This window comes from Cebidichthys violaceus, unplaced genomic scaffold, assembly GCF_023349555.1.
Source record: "Cebidichthys violaceus isolate CVI_PGR_0920_01 unplaced genomic scaffold, fCebVio1.0.p SCAF_35, whole genome shotgun sequence".
NCBI lineage: Eukaryota > Metazoa > Chordata > Actinopteri > Perciformes > Stichaeidae > Cebidichthys > Cebidichthys violaceus.
The window spans coordinates 1,913,945-1,929,846 of NW_027176539.1; the positions used below are offsets into that span (position 1 = coordinate 1,913,945).

A 15,902-nucleotide genomic window follows, 5' to 3' on the forward strand; every position below is an offset into this window, starting at 1 on the left:
GGAACAAGTGCATGTTCTCTGGGTCCGGTGTGTGAGCGAGCTCTTGGGGACCGGCCCAAACCAACGGAGCGACGGCGACACCGGCAGGATCCACAGACTGCTGCGATCGCATTATTGTGAGCGTTAAAGCAGGACGCTGAGCGCATTAAAAAACCCTGTTCTTCATTCAGCTCTGGTGGTTGGTTTGGAAGAGAGAGAGGAAGATGAAGAGAGGGAGAGAGAGAGAGAGAGAGAGAGAGAGAGAGAGAGAGAGAGAGAGAGAGAGAGAGAGAGAGAGAGAGAGAGAGAGTCTGGTGTACAATGAAGGATGAACGCTCTGGTCCCATAACAAACACCTGCAGGAGTTTAAGGATGCAATACGAAGACAGAAAGGACAGAACATGAAAATGAATGACGCTGAGAGACAGAAGTTGAGTTGGTCACGCTGCACAGCCTCCGTCACGCCGACACGCTCCACCCTACAGAGCAGCCTAATACTTCCTCCCCTGTGTGGGAGCGTAGAGCTGAGGTCAGCACCTCTCCTCGCTGTGCTCATGAGCGAGGAGAACACCTTACTGTCACGGGACAATGTGCTTATCCAGCAGAGAGAGAACCAAACGCGTCGGGTCAACGTTCCACAGAGCCTCTCAGACGCTCAGCACTAAAAAGGTGGAGAACGGATATAAAGGCACGGAACCGTAAACAGCTCTTTGACGGGAGCGGATGAGGACCGGATGACGTCGAGCTACTGCCGCCGCAGCTACTGCAGTTCCACGGTGCGCCTGGGTGCTCATGGGAAATGTGGTTCTTTGGGTTGCAGTTACCTCCTCACAGTCTGCTACCTTCATGGTGTGTGTGTGTGTGTGTGTGTGTGTGTGTGTGTGTGTGTGTGTGTGTGTGTGTGAGTGAAATAGAAAGTCGTGTCAAAGTGTGAGTGTTCAGACGTGTCCGGTGACCGCCGTCACCCCGATGGTCCCGACGCTGATCTCCTTGTTTCCCTTAATAAGCTGCTGCAGGCTGGGCAGAGAGGCCACGCCCCCTCCCTGCATGGCGGGGAACCGCAGCTCCGTCTGCAGCGACTTCCGCCGCTGCTGCTGCTGCTGCTGCTGCTGCTGCTGCTTCACCGAGCGCCTCTCCTTGCGCGACTTGGCGGGATGCTGCTGCAGGGAGAAAGGCAGGCGGTGTCCGTTGCACAGGCCGGAGGAGGGGAGGACGGGGGAGGGAGGGGGGAGGCGGCTGGCGTAGGACTCCTCGGAGTGGGTGGACGAGCTGCAGCTGCTGGTCTCTGAGGGGAACTCCCCGGAGGCGCAAGTGGGCAGCGATGACACCTCCTCTGCCGAGGGGGGAGGGGGAGGGGGAGGCGGCGGGAGAGAAGGAGCGGGAGGAGGTAGCGGAGGAGGGGGAGGAGGCGCAGGAGGCGCGGGGAGGCAGGGCTGGAAGCCGTTGCAGTTCAGAGCCCCGTTTGTGAGCGGAGCCGAGGGGTCGGCCGGGTTCAGGATCTCAACTTTGTCCAAGGACTTGGACTTGTAGCGCTTTTTCTACAAGAAGAACACAAAGACAAGAGGATGAAGAGAACAGAGACACTCAGGGAACGCACAGCATCTCACAACGCAACAACGCATTAACCACGTCTGTGCTGCACCAGGGCGGGGGGGGGGGGGGCTTCACGGGACACGAAGGGGTCTGGAGGAGACTAGTCACAGGGTTCCTCTCTGTGTACAGATCAGAACTCATCTATGAACTCATCTCCTACAGGCTTAGACATGCAGTAAAGTAGGAGGCCTGTTCTCCAGCTTCTCCAGTAGCTTTCCTGATGTGAATAAAGTCTCTAAACGGTGTTGAATCCCCTCATCACAGGTGGAGAGGAGGCGTTCAGGTGAAGATAACGAGCCCACCGTGTCTGCAGAGAAGTGGTTAACGGACCTTTAGGGAGCGGCTGAATCTCAACACCGTTCAGCCGCTCCCTCGTCTGGACTACTCCACAGAGAATCAGTGACTGACGAAGAAGCTCTAGCACACTTATAGGACACACTAACAACAACAACAACAACAACAACATAGAGGACACACACACACACACACACACAGAGAGCACTTTCAATGTAAGGCGGCCGACACAGCCAACAGCAGCAGCTGGAACACACACTGTACCTTTTTCTCTGGAGAAAACCTTAGAGGTTCTACAATGTACAAGTCATCAGGACCTACTGGGGAGGGGAGAGAGGGGCCAGGTTAATGATGGAATGGCAAACAGGAATACATACATGTAACAAGCGTGACGCGACCTTGCAAGTAGTTTTATCAAAAGATGCAAAAAAAACTAAACTAAAATCCATATTATAATCACTGCTTATCGTCTAAAAGTAGAGTGAAGCTAAAATCACAGAAGAAGCGTTAATTTATGATCGATTACTACTTGCAAATGTCTACCATGAGCCAGCGAAGCACCATGCTCTATTATTACACTCCTCCAGTCTGCATGTGGCCACAAGCTGGCAATGACAGCCTCTCAGCCTCAAGGGCAACACACACACACACACACACACACACACACACACACACACACACACACACACACACACACACACACACACACACACACACACACACAGCTGAGGGATAATGAACAGCAAGGGGAGTTTTAGGTTTCATTCTTTTACTGCCTGCACCAGTTTTTTTTTCTCTCTCTCTCTCTCTCTCTCTCTCTCTCTCTCTCTCTCTCTCTCTCTCTCTCTCTCTCTCTCTCTCTCTCTCTCTCTCTCTCTCTCTCTCTCTCTCTCTCTCTCTCTCTCTCTCTCCACGTGTGAGAGGACACAGCAGAGACAGAGAGAGTGGAGGAGGATGGGGACAGTATGAGGATGTGGGCGATAAAAGCTGCTGCAGCCTGACAAGACTAGCTCGGGGTAAAAAAAAAAAAGCTCTTTTTTTTGCGGTAGAGTGCTGCAGGAACGAGTCCTAAAAAAGTCAGCATTTAATTTTTTGCACATCCGGTTCCTCGGATCTCGACAGGTTGGTGGTTAGATGCCTGAAATAAAGAACCGGTGAACTTCAAGGTTCTTCACGCGTCTGAAGGTCCTCACTAGAGCACCAGGCCTGCTGTAGCTCAGAGGAGGAGACCTGAAGGTTTGTTTACAGCCTAATGTCAGCCGTTAAGTTCTGAACGATTCAGCATAAACGCTTGGTTGCCACCGAGCTTATTTCATGCAATAATCCAAAAATCAAATGGAGAAATCACTTTGTTTGTGTCGTCAGGTAACCAGGGCGACGCTAACGTAAAACTACGTCACGTCCCTGCAGCGCTCTGGTATCAAGCCTCAATGCTGCTTCATGTGAAGAGGGGGAAACACAGTAGATAGAGGAACAGAGAGGGCAGGGTGGAGGACAGACGTGACTCTAAAGAGAGAGAGAGAGTGTGTGTGTGTGTGTGTGTGTGTGTGTGTGTGTGTGTGTGTGTGTGTGTGTACCTTCTGTAGAGGACAGGTGGAACGACTTGGAGCGAACGAGTGGACAGGTCACCCTGCGCTTCAGGCTCATGTCGTCGTAGGAGGAGAAGCATCTGAAGGAGACAATCACATTACAGTCGTTTACGTCATCAAGCTGCTAAACTACAGTCAGAGGAAGGAGAGGAGCTGCTGCTCACACCAGCAGACGGCAACGTGAGCTCAGGCAATATGTTGCTTTAAGATGACAGATATGACAACGGGACAATTATGCTATAAATAACTCCAAGCCTACAGGCGCAAAATGCCCTATTCATACGTGGTGTGAGTGTGTGTGTGTGTGTGTGTGTGTGTGTGTGTGACAGACCTCTTGGGGCTGGGGTAGTGGTTGCTCTTGGGGAGGGCAGCGGCGGCGGCGGCGGTGGGGGGTGCGGGAGAGGAGCTGCGGCAGCACTGCAGACACAGCAGGAGGCCCAGAGACAGGCAGAGAACCAGAGAGACCACCAGGTAGCTCTGCCGGTCAGACACCTGCAGAGGAGCCGACAACACAGGGAGACGGTCAACGACCACGAACCCAGCTTCACAACTATCTCACATTCACGGGCGACTCCATCGCCTCGAGGCGGAGTACCTCTCTCTGCAGCTGGCCCACCGTGGCGGTGAGGTTGAGCATCAGCCTCGTGACGTTCTCCAGCTGGCTCTGCAGGAACTGGATGGACTCGGTCTGCTTCTGGTCCTGAGGGAGCACAAGACACTCACGCCAATCAGACAACTAGTTTACGGTTTACGCTTCGACTCCTCTCGCTCTCTCTCGCTCCGTCGTGTAAACCTGACCTGCTCCTCGGCGATGCGGGAGGTGTTCTGCAGTTTGATGATGGTCTTGTTGAAGGCTCTCTGCATCTCCTCCATCTGTTTACGGTATCTGAAACGCAGAGATCACGACCCTATGAGGAGCAGCTCCTGCAGTTGTTGGGTTGCGCTCCCTGTGGGCAGTGGCTTACCTCTGGCTGAGCTCCTCCAGGTATCTGCCCGACAGACTCATGTTCATCTCCAGGGCTTTGATCCGGTTGTTCAGCCTCATGAAGACGCTCTCCTTCTGGCTGGACCCGTGCACCGCGCCCCCGTTCAGCAGCATGGCCCCGCCGTTGTAATCCCCTCCGTTCTGCAGCTCTGCGTAGAAGTCCGTGGCCGAGCGGTGGACGTTCCCGCTGGCGCTCAACAGGTCCTCGTCCACCGCGTCCTCCGCCCGGTGGGGCTCTCCGGCAGCAGCGAGAGAGTCCCCCTGCTCCCCGTGAGTCCGAGAGGCCTGGACGCCGTGTCTCTGCGAGTCCCCGCCGTCTGCGCCCGACTTCACCGCGTCCGCGTGGGTGTCGGTCGGCGGGGGAGCCGTCGGTAGTTCGGTGGGAGGGGGGAGGAGGTCCTCGGGCCTCGACGCGGTGGGGAGGGACTGAACGGGCTGCTCCTTGACGGGGGGAACCGCAGCGCCGGCAGAGGCCGTCTCAGAGGCGGCGGCGAGCGTGGCAGAGCCGCCGGTGAGAGCTTGGGTGGCGCTGCCGCCCTGCTGCGTCTCCGGGACGGTGACGGCCGGGAGGGGCGGGGTGGGGGCGGGGTCGACGGCTGCGTCTTTGACGGGAGGGAGCTGCTTCTCCTCGTGGGTGGGGGTGGGCGACGTGTGGGCGTCCGAGAAGCTGTGAGGGGGGATGGCGGCGGTTCTGCTCGGCTCTAGCAGGATGTTGATCTCCGGAGCGTGGGCCTCGGCGGGGGGGTGAGCGTCTGGATGCGTGGCGCCCGGGGTCTCGCCCGGGGTCTTCCCCTCACTCAGGCCCTGAACCGGCACCTCGGGCTCCGGGGCCTTTTCTGCGACGGGGAGAGCTTCTTTGGGAGGTGGGGGGACGGGGGCGGGGATCGGCGGGGGGGTGTATGTGAGGGACGCGGTGTTGGGGTCGGGGTGCGTCTGAGCGCCCGGCTGCCTCCGCCTCAGGCTGCGGAGCCGCTCCTTGGCCAGCCTGGCGGAGCACCAGCGGTGGAGCAGCTCCGGCAGCGTGGCCATGCAGGACAGAGACAGGGAGAAGGAGGAGAAGGGACAGTAGGTCTGGTTCTCCCACTGGTTCCTGTCTGCCTCCCGCCGCGTCGCCTCCTCCCTCGTCTCCTCCTCCTCCTCTCCCTCCTCCTCCATCAGGGTGACGGTAGACCGCCGGGGCTCTTCGTCGTCCTCCTCCTCCTCCTCCACCAGCGTGACGATCTTCCTGTCCTCCTGGGAGTCGGGGGACGAGGGGGTAGCTGTGGAGGAGTCCCCGGAGGCTGCAGAGTCCTCTTGGGCTGCTGGGTGTTCCGGTTCTGCCGGCTCCGGTCTGGACCAAAGACACAGATACTCATTTAGGATCAACGGAGACTTTAGTGGAGAAGAAAAGTAAAACAATCATGACATCATGGTTCATCATGGACTATCTCTTACACTGAGGAGTCCTGAGGTGTTTCAGGTGTTTCTTCTGTGCTCTCCTTCTCCTCCACTTCTGCCGTTATGTTACCGAGCACTTAAAGAAAACACACAACAGTTACAGTGAGAACAGGACTTTAATCACACCGTGTCACCATTTAACACAGAAACCCCAAACAGAGGAAGTCTTTTTCTGCTGCTCGCTGGGAAGCCCATGTTTGGGGAAAGTCACACAGACTGTGAACCGGTCTAGTCCAGTTTGAAGCGGACTAGCTCAGAGTCAAACACAGAAACCCAAAGAAAGTTCTGCAGAGACGTCTCCGCCCACAACCAAATAAACATCTGGCCCTCTACGCTCAACCTACACATGGACATTCAGGAGACACATGTGATCACAGTGTAGAGAGGAAATACAGTGACCCAGATCCAGATAATTTAAACAATATGTGGAGAGAGAGAGAGAGAGAGAGAGAGAGAGAGAGAGAGAGAGAGAGAGAGAGAGAGAGAGAGAGAGAGAGAGAGAGAGAGAATGAGATGAGCTAACATGAGACGGAACTTTATGAATCCTGAAAACTCCAACAGAAGATTAATGAAACTCAACAGGAGCACATGTGAGGGGCGAGTACCTCCTGTCAACGCTCCACCCTCCAGCTCTGGTTTACCGCCCAGAACGTTAGCAGCGATGTTGTTTACCATGTTCAGGATGGCATCTGAAAACACACACACACACACACACACACACACACACACACACACACACACACACACACACACACACACACACACACACACACACGTTACAGTGGTGAGGTTCCTGGTAAACACGTCGACAGGCAGCAGCATGTGGACCGACGCGTTAGTGAAACCTCGTGAGTCTTTCCCTCTCTTCCTTCAGGCTTTCCTCTAGTCCTCACTCCACCTCGTTGAGGTCCTGCTCCTCTGGAGACAGAGAGCGAGTGTTCCACTGCTTAGAGCCCTGAAGGTGTGTGTGTGTGTGTGTGTGTGTGTGTGTGTGTGTGTGTGTGTGTGTGTGTGTGTGTGTGTCCTCACATGGCTAAACCAGGAGACAGAGGAGCAGTCTAGTGAAAGCTCTGCAGCCCAAACCCTGGTCTACACCCACAGTGTGTGTGACACCCAGTAGGTTAAGACAACAGGACGCTGCAGGGGACGAGTCCACATCTACGCCAGGACATGTTAAGATGGGAAGTCCCCAAACTGTACACCGCAGCCACAAACTGCAACACAATGAGGAAGTGTTCCCCGCTCGGCCCTTTCAAAGTAAAAGTGTAGAAAGTCCCTCGTTGTCTTTGCTAATGTACACGTGTGTGTGTGTGTGTGTGTGTGTGTGTGTGTGTGTGTGTGTGTGTGTGTGTGTGTGTGTGTGTGTGTGTGTGTGTGTGTACACATACTGGTTGCTGAGCCAAGCAGGTTCTTAGAGGCCTTGTCCTCTGATGGTTGGTATCCAGGTGGATAATCTGGAGAAACAGACGTACTGCAGGTTATATCCAGCAAAACACATGAACATTAACACACAAAACATTCATCAAACGTTCATCCGTTTCTGGGAGTAAAATGGTAAATTTGCAACCGAGACGAGACGAGACGTCCTTTAAAAAACGTCACCGTCGTACCATAGTCTTCATCCAGGTACTCCAGTCTCTCTGAGGGGTACTGGGAATCTGCGATCTCCTCGTACTCCTCCACCATGCTGGTACCAAACACCCTGCGCCAGAAACACACGACATCTTACATGTGAGCGGAGGAAACGCATCGATGAGCAACATCTCAATAACCTGATCGTGACAGTAGCTTAAAGTGTGGAGGACTTAAAGGACCAGTGTGGAGGACTTAAAGGACCAGTGTGGAGGACTTAAAGGACCAGTGTGGAGGACTTGAGGGCGTTCTATCAGAATGTAACCCTCGTTATCATTGGTTAATGAGTCTATCACCTCAAACTAAAGCTCTGTTCACACTACGACCGGCTGCATTCTTCTGTGGACGCTTTACTCGAGCGCTCGTTGACGCAGTCGCTAAATAAAACTGTGAACTAGCCGACGGCAAGAACGCGTTTTAATTCCATTTTTTCCACACACAGCAGAACAGCAGCTGTGGTGAGAGGAGGAGGAGGAGGAGGAGGAGACCCGGAACGGTGAAACACAAACGTGTGATTGTTGAAGAAGACGCGACTCGTGATCCGCTGCTTCGGCGCTCGTAGCGTGAACAACAGCACGATCAGAGTCCTTTACGTCTCGACGGGGAGCCGGCCCTCCTTCCACAGAGACTCTGAACGTGTTCACCACTGAACCCCAACACGCTGGTCCTTTAATGACAGTTTAGAGGACATCAGAAAGAAAAGAAAGGAAATGAGGAATTTCTTGTCCTACCTGATGAGACTGAGTGGACAGAAGTGCTCTGATCCAAAGTGAGAGAGGAGTTCAACCTGCAGGGAAAACGGATAAACTGATGAATGAAACGATCGTCCAAAGCAATGCAAATGTCATCAACCCGTGTATTAATGTGCGCCCGCTCTAGTGACCCACAATCCACCAAATACGTGAAAACAATTGCCAAGCGGTGCCAGTGTGGTTTATGTGCGTGTTCTACTTGTTCTAGATCTTTGGCATGCATTAAGAGACGACGCTCTGCCAGAAGCACACCCACTACAGCGTTCCACCATTACAAAGAGAGCGCTTCACGCCCAGTCACAACCTCCGACAGAGAGAGAAGAGTGCTGACCTTTATGTACTTGATGAACATCTGATGCGAGAGGAAGGACAGGCGAAGGACAGAAGGAGACAGAAGACAAAGAGACAGAGAATCAGTGAAGACTGATTCAAGCTACAGAGCAAAGTCAAGCATTGTGGTTACAGTCCGGCTCTCTGACGAGACACCGCCGGGACTCTCTGGGTCTCTGTTCTGACGCTGCTAGAAAGAGGGTTTCTAAGAAGCACTGAGAGAGAATCACAAGCAAAGACAGACAGAGGGACAGACGGACAACGAGACACGTCCAGCTGCTTAGATCGGTGAAACCGAAGCAGATAATCCTGAAACATTTCAGACAGAACTCAAGATGATGTATTAAAATCATTTCACAACACATGAATCACAGGGGAGCACCGCACATCACACCCACACCGCACAAAAGAACAATCATCGATCATCAGTCGACTGTTTAAGACGTCGTGAGCAACGCTGAGGGACAGACGACTCAGAGCAGAGCTGAGTGACACTGTGGAGAAGACCAAGAGGACCAAGTCGTCGTGACGCAACTCGTTTGGTTTTGAAGCCTCAACTTTGGCATTGAGGCCGTCGCCATCTTGGTTTTCTGCAACCAGTGAACAGGAAGTGACCACATCTGGACTGAGGAGGAGTGACGTAGAGACCTGTCAATCAGCGTGTAGCCCCGCCCCCTAAATCATCCCCTCTTTATGGTCTGTCTGACTCTAAATGGAGCATAATGTACTAAATGAACATCATGCTGTATTGAAGAAGACTGTAAACTAGAGATTGAGACCATAAACTCATGTTTACAATGTTTACTGAGGGAATAAATCAAGAGAGAAGTAGAGTCATTTTAGACTAGACTTCTACACAACCAGAGGAGTCGCCCCCTGGTGGACACTAGAGAGAATGCAGCTTTATGATATATTTTTTTAAGATTTAAAGATATATCTAAATACCTTGTGTTTAGAGTTCATGTACGTGACTTGAGCATGAGACAAACAATCGTAATCCTTTAATAACTCAGATGAGTTCATTTCGTCAACAGATTTTGTCCCGACAGGTTGTGACACCCAGATCTCAAATACAAACCAACCCAGTGGTGACGAGCGTCTGCTCTTCAGTTCTCACAAGAGAAACTCTGTCTCACACACACACACACACACACACACACACACACACACACACACACACACACACACACACACACACACACACACACACACACACACACACACACACACACACACACACACACCTTCATCCAGTGAAGGGAGGAGGCTTCAGTCATGGGAGGGTCCCCTGAGCTTTAAATACAGCTTCGTACACATGAACACATGAAGCAGCGTCTGTGGTCGCTGTGCATTCATCGACTGCGCTGCGATACGTTACACAACACTACCGAGGATGAACAAACTGTTCTGCCGCAGCAGCAGGGAGAGGAGAGAGAAGTACCTTCACGTATTTAGCGTAGAGCTGCTCGTCCAGCGGGAAGCTCTGGACGATGCGCTCATCGCGGCCGTGAAACGTGCCGAGCTTCACCCACTTGTTGGTCGGGTATCTGCAGACGGGAGAGGAGAACGGTAAGAGGAGCGACGGTTTACTTCAACGCACAAGTCGGACGTGTTCTCAAAGGCTGCGTGGAAATGACACAGAAAGGCTGCTTGTTGTGCATTTCACATTTTCTTGTGTCGATGATGTGACTTGTACGTTAATCAGTTGTGTTAGAGTCCATGTGCAGCCATGATCCAGAGCACACAACATGATAACTGCAGGTTCTGTTCACGCTAAACTCATCCACTACTTCTTATCTACGTTCCCTGAGTTCAAACACGAATAAGCTGCTCGACGTCCTCTCAGATCTGTTCTTCACATATGCTTGTAATCTGTCTCTAACGTTGTCTTTACTTCAAGTTCATGAATACATCTATCGCATGTTAAAAAGGGACAATTCACCCCCTTTCCTGTACAATCAGCGTTGAAGCTTTACTGACCGAGAAAGCCGAGTTCTCCTAAGGCCAGGTGCCTACATGTACCAGGATGCATTGCACACGAGCGTCTGATGCCGGTCGTGTCCTCTTTGCACAGATAGTGCAGCCTCGGCCTCGCTCCGCTGCATCCTGAGGCCGATTACTCAAAACTCATGTGGCTGAATAACTGAGTCAGCTGAAGTACTGTAACATGCATCCTCAGCATATATATAGGTATATTTTGGGACGCCATGTTTCCTGTCCGTAGCATACAGTAGCTAGTTTGTAAAGGTAGTGATCTGCCGTCCTTCCTCCCCTTTGACTCAACTATTAATCAAATGCAGGAGCAGAAATCAGCCTGTGCTTCCCGCTGCACAGCCGACCACCTGCCGATGAGAACACGTCACCTTAAGACCGGTTGACACTGAGCGGCGTGAGTTCACCTGTCGCTGATGGAAACCAAGAAGTCTCTGGGCGTCGAGGAGAAGAGCTCAAAGTTAGCGATGTCCAGCTGCTTGACTTGAATGGGCTCACAGAGCTCTATCACAAACCTGGACGGAGGCGAAGCAGAGAGCGTCGGTGAGAAGACGAGACCCGCGGGTCTAACGTCAGAACGGCAGTAACGTGTGCGTCGGCTCACTCACCAGATTTTGTTGCTGCAAGGATTCAGCATGTACAGGTCCATGTTCTCCATGAGAATAGCCGACGTGCTCTGGATAGAGACAGAAGAACGAGACACAGAACATCAGCATCCGGCAGCGTTAGCGCCACAAGTCTTTGATTTCGGGGGTCTGACCTTGGCCTCGTTGTTGGCAGAGAGGATCTTGGCTCCACACTCCACGGAGGCGTAGTTATTCTTGAAGTTCTTCTGGACCTTCTTCACCGGATGGGGGCTGCCGCTGGTTGAGGTATGCAGAGACTGACCTGGACAGAGGGAGCGATGCAGTTAGGTCCATTACAGACGCTGAGAGGAGAACAAAAGAGCGTCGCCTGAGAGGAACGAGTAGAGGAGCAACACGCATGAGCACACGCATGAGCACACGCATGAGCACACGCTCCGCTGACCAGAAGAGGGAGGAGAGAGGAAGACGATGCAGAGAGCAGCATTAAGATGTAGATTAACAGTGACTTGTGGAGGCCTCTCTTTGTCTACAGAGGCCTCTACAGGCCCAGGACCTCACAGTGAGATCAACATCTTCAGGCTGGCTCTGAGTCTCTCCAGCTTGCCGCGGAGCAAACCTCTGGACTTAAAAGCGGGACACCGGCGTGACGTTTCTGTTCCGTGTTGAAGTGACGTATGCACTCACTCTTCTCCTTCTCCACCTCCATGACTTGTTTCTTCCACTCGTCGAAGGTGGGGATGTCTTCTTTGCTGGGAACCGAGGGATCGGTCTCTCTGGAGGTGCTGCCATGGCCTGCCTGAAACACACACACACACACACACACACACACACACACACACACACACAAATTTAACATTGCTAAATAGGATTATTTGTATCCTGGCATCACCTCCAGCACACACACACACACACACACACCAGTCAGCGCCGCGCCGCGCCGCACCCCGCCCCCCCCCCCCCCCCCCCGGGGCTCTGAGATGCACTGAGCTGTGAGCGATATTGTGATGGATTATTATATAAACACCCTTTTGGACCTCGCGAGCCGGTCTGAGCCTAAACCACCACCGTAGACGGTCTGTTGTTACGTAAAGACTGCAGCACGACGTTCAGGAGTCCCGTATGGACCAGAGAGCTCCAACAACAGAAGAGAAGCACAAAAACACTAAACTATTATGTCACTATATAATATAATAAATGCACAACATTTTCATATTTTCAAATAGTCTAAGAGGTCATTGTTTGCTTTAAGTAAAGTACGATTTAAGTTTGCAACATTTTGTGTGTTTTCAACTTGTCAAACAATGATTTATATTATATTATTATTATGAAAAGATTAAACATTATAAAACTTTATGATCCAGCAAGACACGCCTCCTTTTGAGTCATGATAAAATGATGACTGTTATATATTTATGAGAGCTTAGAACACATCATAAGTGTGTTTATGAAGCATCAGAGACGCGGTCTTTGAGAATAGTGGAACAACATTCAGTGTGTTTTAGCAGCGTGGTGTCACATGACCACAGCGTGTGGACTGGTGGTCCCTGCAGCACTAGAACCCTTAAGTCGGCGCTGAAGCTGCTGACCTGCTTCTCCTGGTGGTTCTGAGACGTGTTGCCCTCCTGGTCCAAATCAGACAACTCATCCTCCAGCTCCTGCTGCTGTCGCTCCTGCTGCTGCTGCTGCTGGTGCTGGTCCACGTGGCCCGGAGTAGACTGGACCTCTGCTTCGGGACCAGAACTCCGGCTCTGGTCCGACCGCTGGTCCTCTGTGCCGGCGTCGTCCGCACTACAGCGCAGACACAGGGCCGATGAGGCGGAGGGGGGGGGGGGGGGGGGGATAAAGAGGGGTTGAGAACACGAGAAAGAAAACATCTTTAAAAAACATTTAAAACCCGTTATTTGACAGAATGGACCTCGGTTGAGAGCAGGCAGAACGAGGGAAAAAAGCAGAAGTGGAGAGCAAGGCCAGCGGTCGACGGTTGCGCGCAGCAGAGAGGAGTAGCTTGTACCGTGATTACCTGTCTCTGTGCTTTGACAGGCGTCTGGGGGAGGGGGGGGGGGGGGTTTAGAGGACTCACCTGAAGAGAGGCCTGCCAAAAGGGGAGTTCTCACAGGTTGCCAGTTTGGGGGGAATGACCCCGCACTGTGCACCGGAGTGCTCAGCAAAGACAAAGTTGTCTACTGGGAGTTCATCTCCTGCACTGGCAACCCGCACCGCACTGAGGGAAAGAAAGGACACGGCGTTTATCACACCTCCTCCTCGCACTGGGGAGGAAGGAGAGAGAGGAGGAGGAGGGAGGGGAGGAGACGAGGGAGAGAGGAGAGAGAGGGGGGAGGGTGGTGGAGAGGTCTCTCGCTGGCGGGGAGGCCGATGAGTCTTTAAATGTCCCGACGGTGCTTTGAGGAAGGAGGTGAACGACAACGTTTTTCAAATCTTCTTGAAGGTTTCGACCTCCGGAGATGTTCAGACTCATCTCGGGTCAAAGTTCAACGTCCGCTCTGGACGTCCACAAAGTCCACGAGACAAAATGTCCCCGTTAACGTAGCTTCATGACGCTGGACAGCACCTCCACGAGGAGTCAAACCATCCCGTCAGACCAGCTCTCCTCTGAGCTCCTCTTTCATTCACGGTGAATTAAATAAAAACAGAAACATGAAATGTGAAATGGTGAAATTGGCTTTAACCATCAGAGGTCATAATTTCAGTTTGCCAATGGGAGTCCTCTGTGGTTACAGCCAACTTCTACTGCCAGAGAAGGAGCTCTCTGGACTGAGGAAGTGGATCTGAGCTTACCCTGTGTGGGTCTGGTCGGCGCTCTGTGAGGTAGGCGTGTTGTCAGCTTCGTCTGGGGGCGTGGCTGGGTTGGAGTCCGGGCCGAGGTGAGCGGCGGCGGCGGGGGTGTCGGGGGCGTCACCGTCGCCGCCGGTCTCTGCCGGGGCGTCCGCGGACTCTTGGCCCTGTGCTGGAACTGGTTCTGGTTCTGGTTCTGGAGCGGAGGACTCGGGGGCTTCCCGGTCGTGGTCCTGCGCGTCCGCGGCCCGCGGGTCCACGTCGGCCGGGGGGTCCGGGTGGGGTTCTGGCTCAGAGGCGACGGGTACAGTGTCGGACTCCGGGTCGGGCTCGGTCTCCTCCGCCTCGGCGTCCCGAGGATTCACAGTCTGGTGAGAGAAAAGAGAAACGTTAAAAAGATGATCCACCAAGAACCACAACCGAAGACTGAAACCACCAGACGTCACCGTCACCTGGTCCTGGTGGACACGGTGCGTCGAGAGCCCGTCTAGTGCCGCTCCCTCTGTCTCCAGACCCACATCATGTGACGCGTGTGTCGTCCATTCTTCCAACAGCTGCAGAGAAAACAAACAGTTATGTTTGATATCAGAGGCTAAACATGAAGCAGAACCACAGGAGGACGAGTCGCTGGTGATCTCTCGCTCTCTCTCTCTCTCTCACACACACACACACACACACACACACACACACACACACACACACACACACACACACACACACACACACACACACACACACACACACACACACACACACACACACTAATAAGCCATGACGTTATAAACCCTACATGACTTGCTCTGTGGTGGGACACAGCAGCAGTGTGGATCTTGACATACTCAGATTGGGTAACTTGGTCTCCTCTGAACTTCGTCCTGGTCCTCTATGACTCATCACACACAGAGCCCTGTCGTCGTGACGACGTGTACCTATTGTGTTGGTTTTTACCCAGAAAGACTCTGACCTCTACGTTCCGTACGTCGTGTTCCCTCTTTACGAGCGTCCCTGACATCGAGTCAACCCTACCGGGTTATCAGCGGTGAAAGGTAAAGAAAGATGGTGGAACGACGACAACAAAAGACTTACGCAACACTCACAGACCAGACCACAGCGTCTCCATCGCAGCCGTTTATCAAAGGCTTCATGAGGATTTAAAACCTGTAAAGAGGCACAAACCTGGTGTTGCGTGGAGTCCTGCTCCCACTCCTGCTCCTGGCCCTCAGGGTTTCCGGCCCCCGCCGACTGACCAGACGAGCTCTGCTCTGAGCAGCACACATGTTGACTGGGGTACCTGGAGCACAGAGGGGGGGGGGGACAACATCACCATTAAAAAACAACAAACTGCATCAACTTGCTGCCGTTTCCACGTCACGGGTTTAAAACAAAGACTAGAAGATATAGCTTCAATTTTAGAGAATGCTGAGGTTTCACTACATCATGTCCTTCACAGGAAGAGCACTTCCTTCCCTCATGGGGACACACACACACACACACACACACACACACACACACACACACACACACACACACAAGGGAAGGAAAGATAAACCCAACAGACAAACAGTAAAATGTGGTGAACAAGGAGATAGGCAGAGAAATAAACAACACTCCACTGATATTTCTGTATTCTTGCAAGCCGCTCAAGGCCAACCACATTCCTCCTCCTCCTCCTCCTCCTCCTCCATTTCACTCCCTTGTTGTTCTGTCTAACATCTGAGCTGGTCTGGACCACGGGACTCTCTCTCTCTCTATTGTGTTTGCAGTCTGGAGTCTAGTTCAATACTTTGTGCACCAAACACATGGAAAATGATCTGCAACACGGGGCCGAATAAAACCTCCTATGATGTCAGTGTTGTGCTCGTTATCGTCAATGCAGACGACATCATTGTGCATCACAATATCTAGAAGACGGTGATCTCAAACCACCTCAGTGTCTCAT

At 52.8% G+C, this 15,902-nt stretch overlaps 1 protein-coding gene across 5 annotated transcripts in view; it reads right to left on the reverse strand.

The window, feature by feature from the left end:
- Positions 1 to 15,902, reverse strand: part of LOC137883726 (SUN domain-containing ossification factor-like) — a 28,070-nt gene that overhangs the window by 770 nt on the left and 11,398 nt on the right. The window contains exons 2-24 of one of the 5 annotated variants that reach the window (XM_068725326.1): positions 15,140 to 15,254; positions 14,416 to 14,517; positions 13,967 to 14,331; positions 13,251 to 13,391; positions 12,757 to 12,958; positions 11,855 to 11,966; positions 11,344 to 11,471; positions 11,192 to 11,259; positions 10,991 to 11,098; positions 10,033 to 10,138; positions 8,593 to 8,613; positions 8,241 to 8,296; positions 7,488 to 7,579; positions 7,266 to 7,331; positions 6,483 to 6,566; positions 5,875 to 5,953; positions 4,421 to 5,770; positions 4,254 to 4,341; positions 4,051 to 4,155; positions 3,787 to 3,947; positions 3,444 to 3,535; positions 2,131 to 2,183; positions 1 to 1,517 (exon numbers count right to left, since the gene is read on the reverse strand). The exon at positions 1 to 1,517 is cut by the window's left edge and continues 770 nt beyond it. In XM_068725326.1, coding sequence (XP_068581427.1) covers positions 918 to 1,517; positions 2,131 to 2,183; positions 3,444 to 3,535; positions 3,787 to 3,947; positions 4,051 to 4,155; positions 4,254 to 4,341; positions 4,421 to 5,770; positions 5,875 to 5,953; positions 6,483 to 6,566; positions 7,266 to 7,331; positions 7,488 to 7,579; positions 8,241 to 8,296; positions 8,593 to 8,613; positions 10,033 to 10,138; positions 10,991 to 11,098; positions 11,192 to 11,259; positions 11,344 to 11,471; positions 11,855 to 11,966; positions 12,757 to 12,958; positions 13,251 to 13,391; positions 13,967 to 14,331; positions 14,416 to 14,517; positions 15,140 to 15,254 — 4,294 coding nt within the window. In that variant the 3' untranslated portion in view covers positions 1 to 917. Of the gene's footprint in view, positions 1,518 to 2,130; positions 2,187 to 3,443; positions 3,536 to 3,786; positions 3,948 to 4,050; positions 4,156 to 4,253; positions 4,342 to 4,420; positions 5,771 to 5,874; positions 5,954 to 6,482; positions 6,567 to 7,265; positions 7,332 to 7,487; positions 7,580 to 8,240; positions 8,297 to 8,592; positions 8,614 to 10,032; positions 10,139 to 10,990; positions 11,099 to 11,191; positions 11,260 to 11,343; positions 11,472 to 11,854; positions 11,967 to 12,756; positions 12,959 to 13,250; positions 13,392 to 13,966; positions 14,332 to 14,415; positions 14,518 to 15,139; positions 15,255 to 15,902 lie in introns of all 5 variants that reach the window. The other 4 variants (XM_068725325.1, XM_068725328.1, XM_068725327.1 and 1 more) reach the window with 4 other exon arrangements.